At 45.4% G+C, this 19275-nt stretch overlaps 1 protein-coding gene across 1 annotated transcript in view; it reads left to right on the forward strand.

The window, feature by feature from the left end:
• The window catches only part of NRF1 (nuclear respiratory factor 1), a gene marked incomplete at its 3' end in the record, with an annotated part of 24004 nt that extends 6212 nt beyond the window's left edge, over nucleotides 1–17792 (forward strand). Inside the window, exons 6-10 of the mRNA XM_009702029.1 lie at nucleotides 6820–6978; nucleotides 8007–8204; nucleotides 10018–10119; nucleotides 13404–13561; nucleotides 17668–17792. Of these exons, the coding sequence (XP_009700331.1) occupies nucleotides 6820–6978; nucleotides 8007–8204; nucleotides 10018–10119; nucleotides 13404–13561; nucleotides 17668–17792 (742 nt within the window). The remainder of the gene's footprint in view (nucleotides 1–6819; nucleotides 6979–8006; nucleotides 8205–10017; nucleotides 10120–13403; nucleotides 13562–17667) is intronic.
• Between the last annotated feature and the right edge of the window lie 1483 nt (nucleotides 17793–19275).

Consider the following 19275-nt stretch of genomic DNA (forward strand, 5'->3'; position numbering starts at 1 on the left):
CAGGACCTGCATGCAGGTGAGCGTGTTTTGCAGGAGGCTCTGGATACACTCAGTGTGATGCACCACAACAAATTTTAAATGGTGAAAGACAGTTTCTTCAGAGAGAGTAGCAAAACGGAATGGTCAGAGGCTTTGGGCAACATATGAAGAGGTGTTATAGTAGAGCAGACGTGTGCAGATTTCCTCTGTGCTCTGCAGAAAGATCACATTCTGTCAAAACACCATATCCGTTACTTAAGTGGAATCAGACAAGCTCACACTCCTAATAAAATTTTACAAAGAAATCTACTGTGCCTTGCCTGGTGACAGTGTTCCTAATCCATGACAACATAACACAAAACTTAGTTACTAGATTTTTAAGCCACTGTGAAAGGTGGTATCTGCAAGAGCTGTTCACAGGCAGCTTTTGTTTTGGATCATTAACAGTTTCCTATGGAAAGTGAAAAATTGAAACATTTTACTTCTAAAGTAAAATGAGAGGCCACCAAAAGATCACAGGTGTGTCACTCTGAGTTCATTTGTATTGGCAAACAAAATACGTGTGTTTATCTGGCTTCTTTATGGCCTCATCATTGTATTAATTAAGCAAAAGAAGTGAGTAGGGCTTAAGACAAGGAGAAGGATGCATCTATGTGGAGGTTTGCTCGGACGGAGGGAGGCCATCCTAGCACGGTGCAACTGGTGAAGCTGGAGGTGCTCGTACCCACAGCGTGTGGGCGCTGAGGAAGGAACAAAGTGAATGAGCTGTTGGTAGTGGAGTGCTGGAAAGACATGAGAGAGAGAGAAGTGAGGGTGGATGAATGAGATCGGGATGTGAGGTTGTTGCAATCCAGTAACACATCTGAGAAACTTCTCTGGTTTGCGGTGCACAGAATATGGGCACATATAAAAGGGCCAATAAAAAGATCTATCAACTGTTTGGCTGTTAAAGTTGCACGTGCCATCAAAGCAGCAATAAAAGTGACAAACCCTCACTTCAGAGAAGCCTTCAGCTGAATTTATAATGCATATTGTTTATTTTTTGTGATAGAGTTGGAAATTAAATATTTTAACATCAAAGGTTGCTTAAGTGTTTTCTGCTTCTATTTTATGGATAAAATACTAATATCAATAGAATTCTATGGATAAAATACTAATACTTTTCATGTTAAGCTAAAAATAAGATTGGCTTTTTTCTTCCAAACATGACATTGTCTTCAAACATGGCCTTGGTCTTCAGGAAACCTTGCACAAAGATTTGGCCAAGCCCAGTTGCCCCTGCAGTTTGATTGCTCTGCATTTCCACATGTGAAGCAGCTCTCCAGTCCAAGGCATTAGCTGCTGGCAGGGCTGGGTTTTTCCCCCCCATGCACAACACTCCTGTGTTCCCAGACTTCTTGTGGCTCTGTTAAATGAGAAATGGTTTTTCTTCTCCGTGTTCTGCAGGGCCTTCGGCCAGCAAGTGTGCAAAGTGCTGATGCAACAGCGTAGCAACGTAGAGCCTCTTATTTCAAGTCCTCTCGTGCTGCATTATGGTAAAACAAGTACCTTGCTAGGAGTAGCCCATGTCTTCTTAGTGCAATGTGGTAACTCAAACCAGCTTTGTGAAGGTTCCTCCTGAACCGTGGACAGATTCCACGCACTTTGTGCCCTGTTTGGCTAACCATTGCTGTCCCGGTTAGTCCAGCTGCTGTGGTTTGTGCCCATGTTGTGGGCACCCAGTGCTGCGCTGCCTCAGTTTCCCTGCATATCGTACAGGGATGATGTTTTGTAAATGTCTTTAAAAATTTTTTGAGATCCTTGAATGGCTGCAGGCCACTTGAGGACAGAGCACTAGAATTAATGGACAAAACTGCGAACTCCTGGGTGGATTTTCACAACCCTGCAGATCTTTCTTCTTGTAGAATTTTCAAGGAGTAAGATGCTGCATGTAGTGCTTAGGAAATGATTTAATTTCTGAAAACATTCAGCTGCTATATAGTTTTTGCCAGACTTGTGAACAAACTTTAAATAGAAGCAGAACACAGATTTGCTGAATATGATAAGGACACCATGTGTCTTTTTTGTGCCACAATTACAATTTGAAATACATTCGTTTGAGAGAGTGGATGATAGCTCTGACTCCTACATCGCTGCAACTTGTTGCACTGCTAGAGGTGCCACAGTTTTGGGGTTTTTTTTTAGGAACCTTGATTCCCAGAGCTGCCAATATAGTTCTTTGTGTTTGCTAACAAGAAATGAGCTTTTTCAACTAAGTTGCACAAAGCCCTATGGAAAACCGAAATATTTATAAATATAAGTTGGGCAGCACAATTAAGAGGTGTGTCACAGGGACTGGAAAAACCAGGCCTCTGCTTTCAGCAGCTGCAGGTGTCAGCAGGCAGGTGGTAGAGGCGTTAGCTCCTCAACGAGGAGATGAAAATAACTCTCCTTTTAATTGCTCTGCTTCCCTGGTGGTCTTGAGGGAAATAAAGCCTTTACTAGCCTGAGCAAAGATGCTTCTATAAACTTGCGAATGGAGAGCATCACCCCCCTCGGCTGTGCAGAAAAAAAACCCGTATTGCAGTGGGGCTTTTACCCTGCAGCCACTACAGAGAGAAATCTCATTGCTTTATGGACTTTGGCTACGTTGACACTGTACGTCAGAGCGGAGTTTGCCCTTAAACTTGTTCGCAGTTGCTCACTGGTACGATTAAGGAGTAAAATTGGGTAATGCTGAGGTTGATGCCTCAGTCAGGTCACCGAGGTCGCTAGAATTTGTTCATGCTTTTCTGAACAGGTGATTTGTCCTTTAATCTGACATTTGTTAAACTTAATATACCCCTATGATTTGCAGTCTGCTTATACAAGCCAACAAAGTTTATCTGGGCCTCTCAAAAATCATCTTGACACCTGTTAGCATACTGCCCTGCAAAAAGCCTTAGCACAAACAGCAGATATCTTTATGTACGTGACAGTTTGTATGCAGAAGCCAAGCACTGAAAGATGGTAACTGAACTCAGTTTGTGGTTCTCAGATCCTCCCCGTGGAGGGGCAGGGATGATCCTGCAGTGCTGGACCCCATCTCCTTTCTGGTCCACGTTGGAGGTGTGGTATGGGGACAGCCTGTGTTTCTGCTCTCCTAGCGGGTCATTGGCATGTAGCAGAGGGAGCATCCTTGTTTTGCAGGGGAGACACGCCAGAGTTAGGAATCAGGTCCCCCGTGCGGCTGAGCTCTAGCACTGGCCAGTTGTTCCAGCTGTGGGAAGGGTAGCAAGTCCTGCAAGGTCATGGATGCAGGGATCAGTGTATACTTCGACCTGTCATGCAGGCAGCTGCCTGCTTTTACAGCATTTAAGCTCAGAGCCTGCATCATGCCTTGTTTCCAGCAAGAACAAGCAGTCATGGCCAGCACTCAGACCTCCAAACTCTGCTAGGAGGTGGTGATCCTGAAAGATCTGGTCCCCAGGTGTGCCCCTCGGGACCATTAGAACTAGTCACTCATTCTTATGACTTGATCATGGTTTCAGAGTGGAAGAGAAGGAAGATTTGCATAAAGAGTAAAATCTGTGAGCAGACACTTCCATGGGGAGACCCACAGCACCTCCTGCTTTTTGCACTGATGACCAGGTGGTTAATTTTGAGGTTGATTCCTGTGGCCAGCCATAAACTACTGCATCTGCTGAGTGCCATTGCTTCTTGTTGAGGACACCTGGGTTGGCTCGGCACCTTGTCTTTGCCGTGATGAATTTGTGACAGTGGCAAGCCTGATCTCATCCTGCCTTCCAGAAAGCATCTGGCAGGAAGACGTCGCAGAGTTTGGTCAGGGCCATGTGGGTTTTCATAGCAGGAAATTAATGGTGACAGCTTGGTTGCTACCTTTACAGATGCCTGGCTTTTTAATCTGAATGTTTGAACATTAATTGGAACTTTTAAACTTAAAGAACTTTTAGTCTAAAATTGGCTGTTGCAAAAAGAAGGGCCAGCAAACAAAATACCTGGGTGCTTTGCTGCAATTGCTGCTTTGCCCTCTTCCACTTTCAGGTGCAGCCAAGGTCCTGCGTGGACTCAACTTTGCTTTTCCCAGGTACTGCTTTTTGAAGATCCTGAGGCTGAGCTGTGGGGACAGGTAGAAAATTCCCAGCCGTGGGTTTTGCTTCCTTCTGCAAACCGCTTTCCTTAGCAGGGCATAAACCTTAAGACCGGAAAATTGCTTGGTGCTCCATATGCAGGACAGCTTGTTGTTTCCAGCACTGGAGCGCAGTTCTCTGTGCTTTGGGCCATTGCAAATGGTAGAATCGGGATTAGCTCACTACCGCTAACACTTGAGCTTAATGTTAAAACTTAGAAGACGCTTAACCTGTGTACCAAAGGGTGTCAGAGAAACATTTCTCACAGTTTCTCTCAAACCCTCCATACTAGAGATTATACGAGCCCTTTCCAGAGCTGACAGCTGTGCAAACTGGAGTATGCTGCTGTCTTTTGTTTAGCAGAGGTTTGGTTTTTCAGGTGGATCATGGATGGAGTCAGCAGAACGCGTGGCTCCCACAGATGAAGTGATCGCACCGGTTCCTCCCAGCTGTGCCCCAAGAGGTGTGGGGTCTTTGTCTTGGTGCCCTAGCCTGTGTCAGAACCCTGTGAGCTGCCTGGGTGAGGTCTCGTTATGGCACTAATTAGAGAAGTCCTTGTGCTGGAGCAGGCTGTAACGCCGCTGCTGATTGTCTCCCTGGCGGATTAAAGGCAAACCCTCCTTAACAAGTGCCTTGAGTAGCTTGAGCTGCTGAACTCCCTAGGACCAGTAATTAATCCATCTGGTAACAAGGAGTATGGCTTGCAGATAGCAATTCAGGGAAGGAGCTTTTAACTGTTTTTGCACCAGGCAACTCAATGCTGTTAGCAGGTTTATGTGAATAAATGGGGCCTTGACCAGGGAACCTGAAGCACGTCAGGGTGACTGTTGGCCCTGCAGTGGAGCGTGGGTCATGAGCAGGCTTGGCCTGGGCTGTGTCAGGGTGACTGTTAGCCCTGCAGTGGAGTGTGGGTCATGAGCAGGCTTGGCCTGGGCTGGGAAAAAGAGTACCAAAGTCGTTTTTTTTGTTCCTCCATTTATAAATCAGGAGTTTGGTACGGCTTTTCTGAGATGGCTCAGGATGTCCACAAAGTGGAAGAACTGAAATGCAGCTACTTCTCTGAGCAGTGGTGGTTCTTCTAGGGTGTGCAGCAGACACGCTACATATGGGCTCAAAAGTATACTGGATTTTTATTGCCTTTAAAGTCCCTAGCCACTGCTGCAAACTGTATGCAATGCAGTAAATACAAAGGAATTGTTTTCTTTTTACTAAAACACACTTCAATTTTTCTATTTAACTGTGTAAGCTAGGGCCCACGTTACATCTTGTAGTTGGGCTCTGGCTTTGAAGAGCAGTCCTGTGTCCAAAAGAGCCACTGCAGATCCCGGTGCATTTAGCAGTGTGCTTAGGGGCTTTAGGCTTTTTGCAGAGACCACAGAGACAATCTGCAGTCTCCTGTTCTCTGAAGCCTTCCTCCGTTCCTCTGTCAGGTCGATGTTACGGGGGACTTTAGTACCTATTCCCTATGCTAACGTGGAAAAGGCAGCTTGTAAATGAGTCGATTTACAGCTTGGAGCCAACGGATACAGTACCCAGACTGGAACCAGGATGTCATTCAAGCAGGATCGTGGCAGGGAGGAAGGGACACTCTTATGGCAGAACAACAGGGATGGGTGAGAAGTCCTTCATGAGCTGACCCGTGTCTCTGCTAGCTGGGACCGCGTCGTGGCTGTGGTAGCAACTGATGCTGGCCCTGGCATGCTCTTCCTTGGCTGTGCCCCAGAGCCCTGACCATGCAGGCATCTCGGGGCTGTAAGGTGGCCCGAGGGCTCCCAGTGGCACTATCACAAGCTCAGATAACTTGCTATTAAAGCTATGAAGGGATGCAGGGGGGTGTTCTTAAATGCAGCTATTTAGCTTTAAGTCGGCATGTTTTTCTCTGACATATGTGGTCATCGGCGCTCCCTCTCTTCCTGCTCTGTTTCTGCAGCTGAACCAGCCTTTTCCTGAGGCTCCAGGCCGTCCCTGGTACAAAACCCAAATGTGTCATAAAACCCCGTGTGTTTTGTATTCTCTTTGATAATGCTAAGGTTATTACTTGCTCTTGGTGACACATCTGCTCGATTTGCTTTGCAAGTCTAATTTTAAGGTATTGTCTCCTGATGGTAAAGGCAGTCGCTAGTTGACCAGTTTTTGTGGGTGCTAAGGAGATGTAAAATCAGGTTGAAAGGTGTCCCCGCTCTGGCAAAAGTTAAAAATAGATTCAGAAAATTAGTCCAGTGCGTTATGTTCTGCAGGGGTGGGGAAGTGTATGTGTGAGAATGTGGTTTTTTACATTTGAGTGGCTCGCTGAAGCTTCATCCTCTTTGCAGCATCTCTGTAAGATGTAGATCAGCTCACGTCTGAGTTCCTGTCACTGTGAGGACAGTGGGGTTTTTCTGCATTATTTCCATTTTTTTTTTTTCCTCCTTTTCTGGTTGGCTAGCTCTCTTCATGGTAGTGTTTGAACCATGAAGCGTGTTAATACAGTGTGTGTTTGTGCCTTATTGTTGTAATTGGCTGACTTAATTTTGTTTCTGCTCTTCCACATGCTACTAAGCTGTTCTCAACCGAGTCTTGGGAGAAGATGGTAAAGTATTTGTCCATGTTCCTTAGGCACTCAGACCTCTTCCAGTTGATGGTTCCAACAGGATGGAAGTTAAATGTAATAACTTTGTACTACGCACCTCAAAACTACAAGAGATGTGAGTTCCTAAAAAACCTCTTAACTCTCTTATGCCGTTTGTTCCAGGCACAGCTGCGAGCTTTCATCCCTGAGATGCTGAAGTATTCCACGGGTCGTGGGAAACCAGGCTGGGGCAAGGAAAGCTGCAAACCCATCTGGTGGCCTGAGGACATTCCATGGGCCAACGTTCGCAGCGATGTCCGCACAGAGGAACAGAAGCAGCGGGTGTGTATCTCCTGTGTTGGTTTGCCTTCAAACTGAGCACAGGGGCTTGCAACCAGTTTTTGTGGGAGTGGTTTTTCTCTCAAGTGACAGAAGAAGCTACGACATCAGCCCTTCCTTGACTTTTGTCAGACATTCAGCCTGGGAAAGGAGTGAGATGAGAGAGGCATAACTTTCAGTCTGCTCTGTCCCTGCTGGGGTTGTGTGACGAGCAGATATTTGAACCGCATCTCTTTCTGCAGCAGATGCCCTTTTTGCTAGCTGCAGAATCTCCTTGCCTCTGTGGCCTTATGAAGCAGCCTACTCAGCCTAAGACAAGTCTACTCTCCCAAGTATGCAGGTCATTTACCGTAGAGTCTGTATCATGGCTTCTTGAAGCCTTTGAAGGGATACTGTCCCATCCTGAGCAGCAGGGACCTTTGTACTTAAAGGGAAATGGGCAAGGATGTGCAGTGGAGCCAGGAAAAAATGAGAGAACTGGGTGAAAAGGTCTTGGGTATCAGTTATGGCCATGGATCCTGTATGCAGGTGATATTTCTACCAGCCTGTCAGAAAGATAATCAAAGAAGGCTAGCAGGGCATGCGAGCGGCAGAACTTGTGCAGGCTGATGTAGGTCTGGTTGGATGGAGAGGGTTGCCTAGTGAGGCTGGAAATGGTGCTGTGGCAGTCAGTGCTTTCCTAGGCAGGGATGATTTTCTACTTGTTGGTCCAAATCCCATAGTTAGAATTCCTTGGAAGCTGGCAAAACAGATTTCATTGAGAAGCTTCCCTTTCCTTTGGCCAGATATGCTCATTCTGTATCATACACAGCAATGCAATAGCTCTCCAGGGTGATTTCTGAGTCTTGGGAAAAGGAGCGGATGAGGAGAGAGGGATTAAGTATTGGCACCTTTTGTTTGAGAATTTATTGAAAACCACCCGATAAAACCCAGTAAAGATAAGCATGCAAATCGCATCAGTAGCAGCACTGCAGTCATTCAGAAAACTTTTTTTCACACTGACTCTTCACTCTTTTTCATTCTACTGGTAGGTGTCATGGACCCAAGCATTGCGGACTATCGTGAAGAACTGCTACAAGCAGCATGGGCGTGAAGACCTGCTCTACGCATTTGAGGATCAGCAAACACAGCAGCAGACTACAACCACACATAGTATAGCGCACCTGGTGCCATCACAGACAGTGGTACAAACCTTCAGTAACCCTGATGGCACAGTCTCCCTCATCCAGGTGAGTGAAACCCTCCGGCTTTGCTTTCCCAGCACGGCTGACTTGGATCGAGTTGCCTGTATCAGGGACGTGGTTTAGCGCAAACTCCTTTGGTAGCTTAACTTGTCCTTCAAGAATTTTGTCTTTATTTCCATGTCTTAGCCCGCAGGCTTGTTAACCCAAAGCTCCCACCCAAAGAAGCAGTCTCATCCTCTCTTTTCCCATCTCCCATCCTTTGTTCTCCTGTTACCTTAGAATCATAGAATGGTTTGATCGGAAGAGACCTAAAAGCCCATCCAGTTCCAACCCCCCTGCTGTGGGCAGGCACACCTTCCACCAGACCAAGTTGCTCAAAGCCTCATCCAACCTGGTCTTGTGGCAGTACAAGCATTTCTGCAGCTATTTGGTCAAGTGATTTGGGGATCTGGCCTGGATTTAACAAACTCATTTACAAATACAGTTCATCAAGTGGCCACACAGCGCCTGTGGTGGCAATGGGATGGAGTGATGGGAGGAGAGGTGGTGAGACTGCCTTTCTGTGATGGCATGAAACATAGCTTAATCTATGGCATTAGATATTTCTGTGCCCCATGTTCTTCATCTTACACCTAAAGTGTAATATATATATTACACACACCAAATCTTTATCCTCGTGATGCCCCCTGCGATAAGGATGCCTCTTACGCTGTTTTACAGAGGGGGATTCAGGGCAGAAGGGGCTGTGTTCAGGTAGTGGCTGAGTGGTGCTGCTGTTTTCCTTGCGTTCCCCATGTGGGGAGGCAGGTTCTGGCAGCTCAGGATGTCAAAAATTTAAGTTCTCTCTTGAAACTTCCCAAGAGCTCCTTGTGGGTGTGGGATTTGAACCTCAGTTTCCCCCGTGCCCCTGCCTCCAAACCACCACTGCCCTCTCAGACCTAACTGGCCCAGCGGCTTGTCCCTCTTGAGCACCATGTTTTTAGTGAAGTCTCAAACATCATTTTCTGTTGGCTGTTCTCATCTCACAACTACAAAGATAAAACCATGGTGTGTGGGTTTGTTTTGGGTTGGTTTTTTTTCAAATGAAAGCTTTTCAGCGATTGTTACAGCTTTCTCTTCTCCCCACCCACTTGCCAAGCTCATTTTGTTTGCTCACCTGCTAATGTACATTTTCCCTTTGACTGGTGTTCTTTTAGGTGCTGGGCACCTGAGATCCCATTGACTTTCTGGCATTTATAGGTTTAATTCTCCTTAGAAACAAAGCTGTGCATCTCCCCGCCTTTGTCTTTTCCCAGCTGTTAAATGGGGAAAAGGTAGTTTCCAAAGGCAATGGGGTATTGAGGATGAGCAAATGTTTGCCAAGTGCGTGGAGACGAGAGACCCAGTGAATGGTAGGCAAGGAGTGTTACAAATGAGGGCTGATGCGCAGGATGTTCTGATCCAGAACTACTCGGTGGTTTCTTAAGTGAGTTCTAGGTTGTGAGAGAAATGTGTTGGCTCCACCTGTGCACCATGCTCACACCTGGGAATGGCAGCAGTGTCCCACAGCTGCTCTTTGTGATGCTGGGAGAATAGCGAGGACTCTGTCTCCTACGTGAATGTAAGGGACAGCATGAGGGCTGTGCAAAACTTGCTTCTGGGCCATGTCCACTCTGGAAGCTGCCATAGATTAACATGGCTCTAGCATGTGACGTCCTCCCTCGTCCTTCGAGACAGCTCTGTATTTTCTGTGAGCTCTGCAATTACTGTTATTCTCTGTGGGTGCGATGCTTTTTATTCTGAAAGCATTTGCCTGAACTATGTGGACATTTTCCTGCAATAACAAATGTGTTCAATTGCATTTTTTTGACTTCCGTAGGTTGGCACCGGTGCTACAGTTGCCACGCTGGCCGATGCCTCAGAGTTGCCCACCACAGTTACCGTTGCACAAGTCAATTATTCTGCAGTGGCTGATGGAGAGGTAAGGATCGGGGTCATCTTCATGGTGCACAAACCAGAATTCTCCTATCTGAACTTCAATAAAGTTAAATATTTTCTAGAATTAAGTGGTCACAGAAAACAGTAAGCCTTGCTTCCCCACCCTGCAGTGTTAAGGGGTAACATACATGTGAACATGAGACTCTATAAAATTTTATATGCAAAGTGCTGAACTGTTGTCATTTTGACTCATCACTGTACAAATGCAATTATGGTGGAAGCCTCAGTTCTGAATTTCATACTTTTTTTTTTATGTCTCCTATAGATTATTTTCTGAGATCTGCTGTAGCAGATAAAGACTTAATGACATACACCAGTACACGTTTGTGTGTTCATATTGAATACACAATAGAAAGGCTCCAATAGAGCTGTTTTGTGTGTGCTGTAGATCCTGGATGCTTCTTTGTCAGTTCAGGATTGGGAGCGATGCCCTGGGGTATTTTGAACCTGTGGTTAGCAAAAGATATTGCATGGCTGTGAGCAAATCCTGTGAGTCTTCGGCCACTGATCTCTAGATGAAATGGGACTGTTCCTGTTGCAGCTTTTAGGGAGGTTTGCAAGTAAATCCCAGAGAGCTGTGTAAATGCACAGTAGTGTAGAGACAACAGGAGATACTGCGGCGTTTCTGTTCCGCTTACTCTGAAAGTTTCTTCCACTGCTTTACAACTTGGCAAAGTTGTTTCTGTTGAGGACTTGATCAGGCCATTTTGATTCCTAAATCTAAATGCTCAAATTTGCATACATTTGTTTTTCCTTTTTTTTTAAAATCAAGTAATAAAGTTTTTTTGTGTGTGTTTAAGGAGCATTCCTTTAAGATTATGAAGACTTTTTAATTATTTTTTTTTCTTTTTTTTTTTACCCTGCCTCTTCACCCCCCAAACCCACCTTTAAATCAGTCTGCAGGTCACTTTGCTGCACACCAGAATTTCTGGCTGGCCAGTCTGTGCGCAGGAGTGGGGAGGTCTGGTCCACTCTGCGTGGACAGGGCTTGCACAGCGACAGGTGGCAGCACAAAACAGCTTTGCTCTGCACCAGACCCTGTTTCCATCTCAAACCCATGGTGAAACAGCCTGGCTCTGGGGCCGTGACCTTGAAGTGCTTTGCAGCTGTTTTGAGGGTTTTCAAGAACCGGTTAATATCTCTTGAGATCTGAAACAAATTTTTCAAAGGCATAAATAGAAATCAGGTGAACACAGGCATCTAATTCCTAACTTGAGCAGAATGTCTAAGCGATATCTTGGACAAAGTAAAGATACAAAAGTAAACTTGCTTTGGGGATGGGTGCTATTTCTCTGCACGGATAGATCCACAGCGTGCTGGCACCCTCTCTAGGGATGTTTTTGTCCTGCTGTCTCTTGCTGTGTGAAGATCTGAGTTAGCTCTGAGTAAATCAATGTGTTTATGGGACGCCAAGCAGCATGGAGCAGGGATGCTCGCTGGTATCTCAGCAGCACAACCTTCGCGTTAGTGTGGAGAAGGGCCTGGACAGTCCCCTCTTCTTTTCCAGGCCTTACTCCATCCCTGTTCTGAAACAGCTTAGGCATCTTTGCGGGACACTGTATGTCACAGTGGAGACCTGCCTTATCACTCAAATGTATGTTGCCACGTGTTTGAAAAAATGTATGTCTGTTACTCTTCTGCATGGTGGTGGGAAGGGTGTCTTTCCCAGCTCGGGCTTGCTTCGGTTCGATTTTGGCATGGCTAACAAGTACCACAAACTCGATCCGACTCTTGAGATCTCTACCATCTGCAACTTCTTCCTCTCTGGGCACTCAAACTTGGTTGCATCTTTCCTGAAAGACATTACTTTCTCTAAAATCAACTTCCTTTCTCCTTTTCACAATGCACTATCTCACTGCTTCCTCCCTGCTTTGGATCCTTCCGCCCAGGGTCAGCTCTGGGCACAGGAGAATGAAGCAGTTGCCTTGAACGTCAGACGGCTGGGGATGGCTAAAGAGCTACGACGAACGCCAGCTTTGCCTTTGCCCAAGTGTTGGAAAACCAGATTGGCAGCTGCTGAGGAGTGTGTGATAGCAGATGTGAGTGAGAGCGCGACAGCTTCTCTCTCCCTCTCCGTTCTGTGATGGGACTAACCCTTTTCTTGCCCAAAGGCAGCAAAATTTACTTGTCCTTTTGTGGGGAGCCTTGCACCAGCACTGCTTCTATGGACTTTTTAGCTTGCTCCATCTTAACAAATTGAGGTGGTTTTTTTTTCCATCACCTTCTACGGCATTCTTATTTGTGAGTCTCAGCAAGATGGTGAGTGGCCTGAAATGTTTATGGGGATGAGAACAGTGATGGGAGGGTGGGGGAAGATCTTCATCTTGCAAAGCAGCCGGTAGGATTTGTCAGTTGATGGGCCTTCATCCTCCACTTTAGTTTTTTTGGTCCAATGCATATTTCTAGTTCACATCCTGGTGGATTTTGTGACCGTACACTCATTATCTCATGAGCTGCGAAGTCCCAAATGGAGAAGCGCGGGCAAGGTGGAAAATCAGCAACCGAGACTGGGTTAATTTTAAGTAATATGAAACCTATCTACGTAAAGGTCTGAAGTACAGGAATTGAAAGTACCTGAAATATATGAACAGAGTACTTTCCATCTGCCATCTTCTTTTATTAAATATATTGCTGCAACGCAAAGAAATTCCAGTTGGCTCAAACCCATCTGAGTCCACAAGTGCTGTACAAATAAATCCTAAATGGGAACATGGACTGTTCCCCAAAATGACAGCAGATGGGTGCAGACAAATCGAAACAGCGAGGCAAGCACAGCCCGTAGGGATGTAATCCACGCTGGGGTCCCGGCACCGTAGAAATGCAGCTACTTAATAAACTGCCCAGGCTGGGAGGCAGTGATCTGAGTACAGCAATTATCAACACCGTCCTGTTTTGTTGCGAACTGGCTGGACGAGAGGGATTTGCGGGAGGTTGAGGGGCTTCACAGATGTTTATGGGGTGTGCTTTCCATGTGCGTGAGAAAACTAGAGTTCTTGTTTGAAGGTTGAAGATACGGAGAACGGCAATTGAAATCATGAGCTGACCATAGAAACTCACTCATGGCTGATAGAGGGTTGTAGTGTCCTGCAGTGTTCTCAGGTGGATCCCAGGCTTCCTCCTTTTTCTACCTGTCTCTCAAAGTCAGAGCATGTGCAGGATTCTGCAAAAACCTCTTGAAACTATCTGACTCTTTCATTTTGGGAAGCAGCCATCCCTTTGTGGGATGATGTCCAATCCTAGGGCCTTTCTTTTTGTTTTTCCCCATAGGTGGAGCAGAACTGGGCAACGCTACAGGGGGGTGAGATGACTATCCAGACGACGCAGGCATCAGAGGCCACGCAGGCGGTGGCATCGTTAGCAGAAGCAGCAGTGGCAGCATCTCAGGAGATGCAACAAGGAGCAACTGTTACCATGGCACTCAACAGGTATGGGTGAGAGATGAAGGCTTGAAGCATGCGTGCAAGACATTTCCTTCCAGGTTTTCACCCTGATGATGCAAAGGCCACTGTGTACAGGCCCAGTAGAGGCTTTTCCTTACCAAATTCCTTTGTCAGCCTGCATCCAGGTGTCTGCAGGACAGTTCCTGATTTCCCCTGTAACCACAGAAGAACACTGAAATTTCCTGAAAGAGGAAAAGATGGGAAGTAACTGTACCCGCTAAACAGTCTTATTTGTACAGCAAGGGTCCAGTTACAAAATAGAGCTTGCTAAGCAAGCAAGAGTCATGATGTGCTAATAGCACCTTCTAAGTATGCTGCTCTGTGTCTTCCTCAGTATTATCAGTGATTTAAAAGACTAAGGCTGAATTTCTTTCTTGTGTGGCAGTATGGTCTCTCTTTAGAAGTCAGAAACTCTTCCAGAGGCCAGTGTTTTTGGGGTTTGTCCCAAATGTGTTTCTGAATTAGAAGGTGAATGAGCTGCAATAGTAATGCTGCCTCTTCATCTTGGAACAAGCTCTGTTAGATTTTTGGTTGTCCTCAGGTTACCAAGATCTGCAGCGTAGTTCTCTACAGGTCCATGCAGCAGGAAGCAGTGTCTTTGCTCAGCTCTGGTGAGTTGCTTAAGCTTTGCCTGCTGTTCTTAAAAACTGGAAATGACTGTGGCACACCGCAACTGCACCCTGAGGGAGCAGGAGGACTGTAGGAAACGCAGTGTCAGCCCCAGCAGCGTGGACGGTTTCACACTGCTGGGGCGTAGACAAAATTTCCTCATCCAAATCAGGATTCTGGTGTAGAGGCTGTTGGCTGAGCAGCCAAGGGTTAGGACAAGGCACAAGTCCACACTGCTGATGGTTGGAGTAAAGCTCCAAGACCTAGTTAATATGCACAGATTGCTAAAGGAGCCGCTTTGATCCCAGGGACTTTCAACAGCTTGTTTCCAAATTGCTGTTGCAACTGAATCACGGACACACCTAGAACTATTTCTTCTCTTCGTGGTCCAGATTCAGATCCATCAGATTTGTTCTTTTCTGCTACCATATAAGGTTGGTTAAGTAGGCTAATAGTTTCACTTTAAAATTACCTTTTAAAAACAGGTGAACTTTTTAGGACACTGTGAGAAGAACAGCTAAAGTGACTAGGCATGGAGTTGCAGGAAGAAGCCTTGTCTCCTGGAACACAACTTGCAGGATTTTATCCTGCACATTTCCAGGCAATAGATTTTTCTATGTATCTTTTTTAGAAATATTTCTGGACTAGAACATCAGTGGGCTTTTGATTTTAATTTCATCCCATCACTACTAGTTTTAGCTCTTAAGATCACAGTGAGCTCTTCCTTTTCCTGTATTAGCTTAAGAAATTCAGAACCCTTAATAAAAAGAAGTGCTGTTAGAACTGAAGAGAGTCTCTTCGAAAATAAGAATGGAAGAGCCTTCAACAAGTCATTTCGTCTCTACGGTGCCTCAAGTCAGGATCAGCTATGTTGATACCCAGGAAAGCCCTATGATAAGTCTGTTCAAACAGCTTGTAGTTCAGGAATGATGTGAAGGCTGCAGCAGCATTGCAATGGGAATGAGCGGCCTTGTGTTTTATTTCCCAGCTTGTTGTCACCCTCTTTGTCTACTGACCGCGATAGGGCTGGAGACCTTTCTAGGTGACTATCCTCCAACACCCTTCCATGTGGAAGAGGTGTACTTTTTCCTTTGCCACAAAATGATCCTTGTAGCTTTCAGCTGTAGGACTGAAGTCTTTGCCCTGCCTGTAGGAAGATCTCAGCAAGGCTCTCGTCCTTGAAAGCTGGTGGCTCATCCCAGCTCTGGAAAGTTTATGTGTAATTTAGCTGAAAGCTGCCATCTCTGAATCTTGTTCCAATGGTCACTGACAGAGCGCAGAGAAGTCTTTTGTAGTCCCGTGTAGCGCAGTACCTCTGCCAACAGCATGACATGATGGATGACGCAACTTCTGTCAGGTTTGAAAATGGGAAGTATTAGGCTTTCTAGTAAAAGAGGACAAAGTGGAGGTGGGTAATTAATTCATTGATTTGGACCAATTAATGTTTGTGGAGCACACTGTAACTGGAAAAAGCTTTTATGCTGCAGATCATTATTATTTTCAGGGATGCAACTGTAACAGATTATTAAAATGCTCAATTGCCCTTGAAAGTGGATTCAACTAAGTGCTGTGTGAAGTCTGGGAAACAGGGTTACACCAGTAAATGCATACGTACCCCAGCTTTGACGTGTTGTAGTTGGCCTTCCTGCAGTGTAACTGCCTTCAGGTAGCTGCAGGCTCAGAAGAGAGATTAGCCAAAGGGAGTAAGAAAGCAGAACAAGAAAATATTCTGGTTCGCTAACAGTGTTTAAGAGCTACTCAGAGGCAGAGGGGCTATTTAGAAATTAAAATACACCCTGAGTGAAGATAGTTGGAAAGTGTACAGCATCTAAGCAGGAAATTAGGAAAGAGAAAGAATGAATAGGAGGTACTTGGAAAATATTTGAGTCAATTAGTCTACCAGAGAATGAGCAGGGCAGTTAAGGAAGAGCATCCTAGGGGAAGCTAAAGAAAATATGTACTTTTTTAGTTCATTAAGGCAAGAAATGGTAGGAGATTCAGCTGCAGGAAGGAGGTGGCTTTGGAATAATTTTGTGTCTAGCAGTAGGTCACCAGAAGCGGCTAACAGTCACCCAACAGGTCTGGAGAAATCTGGACAGCTGCTGAAGGATGCTCACAGCGCTCTGTGCAACCAAATGGCAAATAAAATAGGATGTCAATAAATGCCAAGTGATACACATAGAAATAAATATCTCCTATATATACCCAATGAGGAACTGTATGTTACCAGTTACCATTCAGAACGGACTATCCTCCACGAATGTTTTATCACTGCTGAGCAGATATTGTCAAAAGAGTAAGGTGAATATTAGGAATTACAGGGAAAGGCATAGAGAACAAGCCAGGATTAGGCCCCTGGACTAACTCATACACCTTGAATAGTGTGAGAAAGGATCAGCCCACTCAAACAGACGTCTTACGTTTAGAAAAAGTCTGGAAAGGACGACAGTGATCAGAAGCCAGGAAGAATCCTTGCACAGTAAGTGGACTATGGCTCTTCAGTTTGGGAAGGAGATTACTGGAAGTCTATGAAATCACGAGGAAAAAGAAAAGGGAACAGTTATTTTCTGTTTCTCACAGTATCAGACTAATGGGCTGCCCAGCCAGACTGAGGCAGTAGTTTTCAGAGCACCAGAATGCAATTTTTCTTCACGCAGCATCTAATTAAATATGGAACTCATTGCTACAGGATGTTGTGGAAGCAAAAAGTATAAATGGGTTTCAAAGGGGATTAGACAAATCAAACCTGATGGTCCAGATGCAGTCTCTGATGTAGGAAATCAATACACTGCCGCCCGTTGGAAGCTGAGAGGGTGTAGGAAGAGAAGGATCATACACACTCCTTCCTAAATATGTGACACTGGCTGTTCTCACAGCAGGGTTGCTGCACGAGAAGGACCTTTGGTCTGACCTCATTCATATGAAGAAATTTAAGAACGCTGTGCTAAGCTACCGATCACTCATTAAAAAGAATTATTAAACCACTTGGCTGGGGAGAAATACTCCATCTTAGCTAAATACAGAGCTGCTGATGTGATCCTGGTAATGGTAAACCTCTAGGCCTGTTTCAGTGCAAGGTGAACTGGCACAATCAGTAATGAAGGGTAGAGGTCTAAAATCTGTAGAGGCCCAGAATGTGACAGTGCCAAAAGGATGAGTTTTGTACAAGAAACTTACTTGGATTGTCCGAAAGCTTTTAGTAAAGTCCCGAGCAAAATGATGCGAAGGTTAGAAGGCAGGGATGTTCTGACTAAGAGATCTGCGAGCTGAAAAAATGCAGTGGAAGTAGCTTCTTGCCGTGTATTTCTCCTCCGCTGTAGATTTTCTGCTCTGGATAACTTCATCTGGGCCCAGTAAGAATCCCTCCTTTCTGGAGTTGTTCTCTTGACGTGCGATGCCTGGTTAAAATGGATGCTACTGGAGTGGAGTTGTTTGTTTGTTTCGTCTTCCTAATTCTTCTTTCTCCTTTCCTGTGCCCACAGCGAAGCAGCTGCCCATGCAGTAGCCACACTTGCTGAAGCCACTCTTCAAGGTGGAGGACAAATTGTCCTATCTGGTGAAACTGCAGCAGCAGTAGGAGCGCTAACTGGAGTCCAAGATGCCAATGGTAAGGCTGCTGGAAAGTTTTTACTTTGTTCTTTTTCTTTGCTCTTAGCTAGGGGTTTTTCCTCTCTTTTACTTTGAAATGGCAAGTTTTCGCTGGTAAAATAGCTCTCCCTCACTGCGGATGGTCACTAATTAAGTTGTGACTTAAAATCTCAGAACAAATTACTAGCACTAACCTCTTGTTTACTTCTGTAGTGCTGGTGGCTCTTTGCTTCCTTCTGCCAGCTTGCTATTTAGCCTTAGTTTTTGGGGGGAAACTGCTCCCCACTCTGTATGTGCACAGTGCCTAGCACAAGGAGGACCAGACTTGGTCAACTAACACAACTAATCAGTGCCATGATAAACTCATCTCCAAAACCCTTCACTGTGAAGTGGCAGAGAGTATGACCGACGTTTTATTACCCACTCATTTCCTTCCTTTCTCAAGACTTTTTTTGTATGCTTTGTGGCTGCTCTTGAGCAACTGTCACTTTTGTGCTTAGGTGACACCTTCCAGTCATCCCTTGGCAGTCAGCCTCGGGTTGTTTGCCTCCTGCTTTATTTTCCATCTTGCCACTGTAGTCAATTGCTTAGTTTTAGGGATTCCCTGTAGCGTTTCTCACCTCTTACCTGGATGTCTCTTCTGCCAAGTCTGGTGACTTTTGCAGTTATTCAAACTAAACTCGTTGTGAATAAAACAGTAAGTTCATAGAAACTGGTTCAAGAGACAATACTGGAATGTACGAACCTGCCTGGTTGGTGCTCATTCACTGCCTCCAGTTACGCTGTACTTCTGCCTGATGCCTTTACCGTACTTTCCAAGTTCAGAGACAAAACTCACTGGTTGTTTTGATTAAATGGAAGGAGATGTGTCAAAATAACCTCAAAAAGGATGCAAAGTGTGAAGTTGTAAAGAAACATCGCCTTGAGGATGGGGCTATTTGGACTCTAATTGTCAAAGGGGGAACAAGCATGTGCAGTCAGGACGCAGAGCAATGACTTCTTGCCTTGCCACTTTGTATGTAAAGCAGAAATCTGGCTAGATGAGACCTCGAGTTTGACTTCCATCAAAATCCTCATCTCATAGGGAACACACTCGTTTTAAAACGTCAGTATTTAGTTTGCAGCGAAAAAAGGGGAGTGGAGGGAAGAGTAATTTTACTCGGGGTGTTTGACTTGATGTCTCTTGCTGTGGAGTCGGCCAGCCTGAAGAGGGAGCAGAAATGAAGTGAAAACCCTGTCCTCAGAGCTGGGAATGTATCTGATACCGAGAGGGAAGAGTAGGGTTGTGTTGTATTCCACTTTGCCGACAGCCTGGCATGAGGGGATAAGTGATGTGTGTTTATCGAAGGAAAGATCTGACCCTGGATGCTCAAAACCAGCAACTAATCAGATTTGTAAAAGCACGTTAGTGTCCTTTAGCAGATCTGCACCCCTGACTCCTTTTGGTCGGCTTCCAAAATGCTTTCATGGTCTGGATTCCTCTGGATGCTTCCCCTAAGCAA

This window comes from Cariama cristata, unplaced genomic scaffold, assembly GCF_000690535.1.
Source record: "Cariama cristata isolate BGI_N322 unplaced genomic scaffold, ASM69053v1 scaffold15640, whole genome shotgun sequence".
In the NCBI taxonomy this organism is placed as follows: domain Eukaryota; kingdom Metazoa; phylum Chordata; class Aves; order Cariamiformes; family Cariamidae; genus Cariama; species Cariama cristata.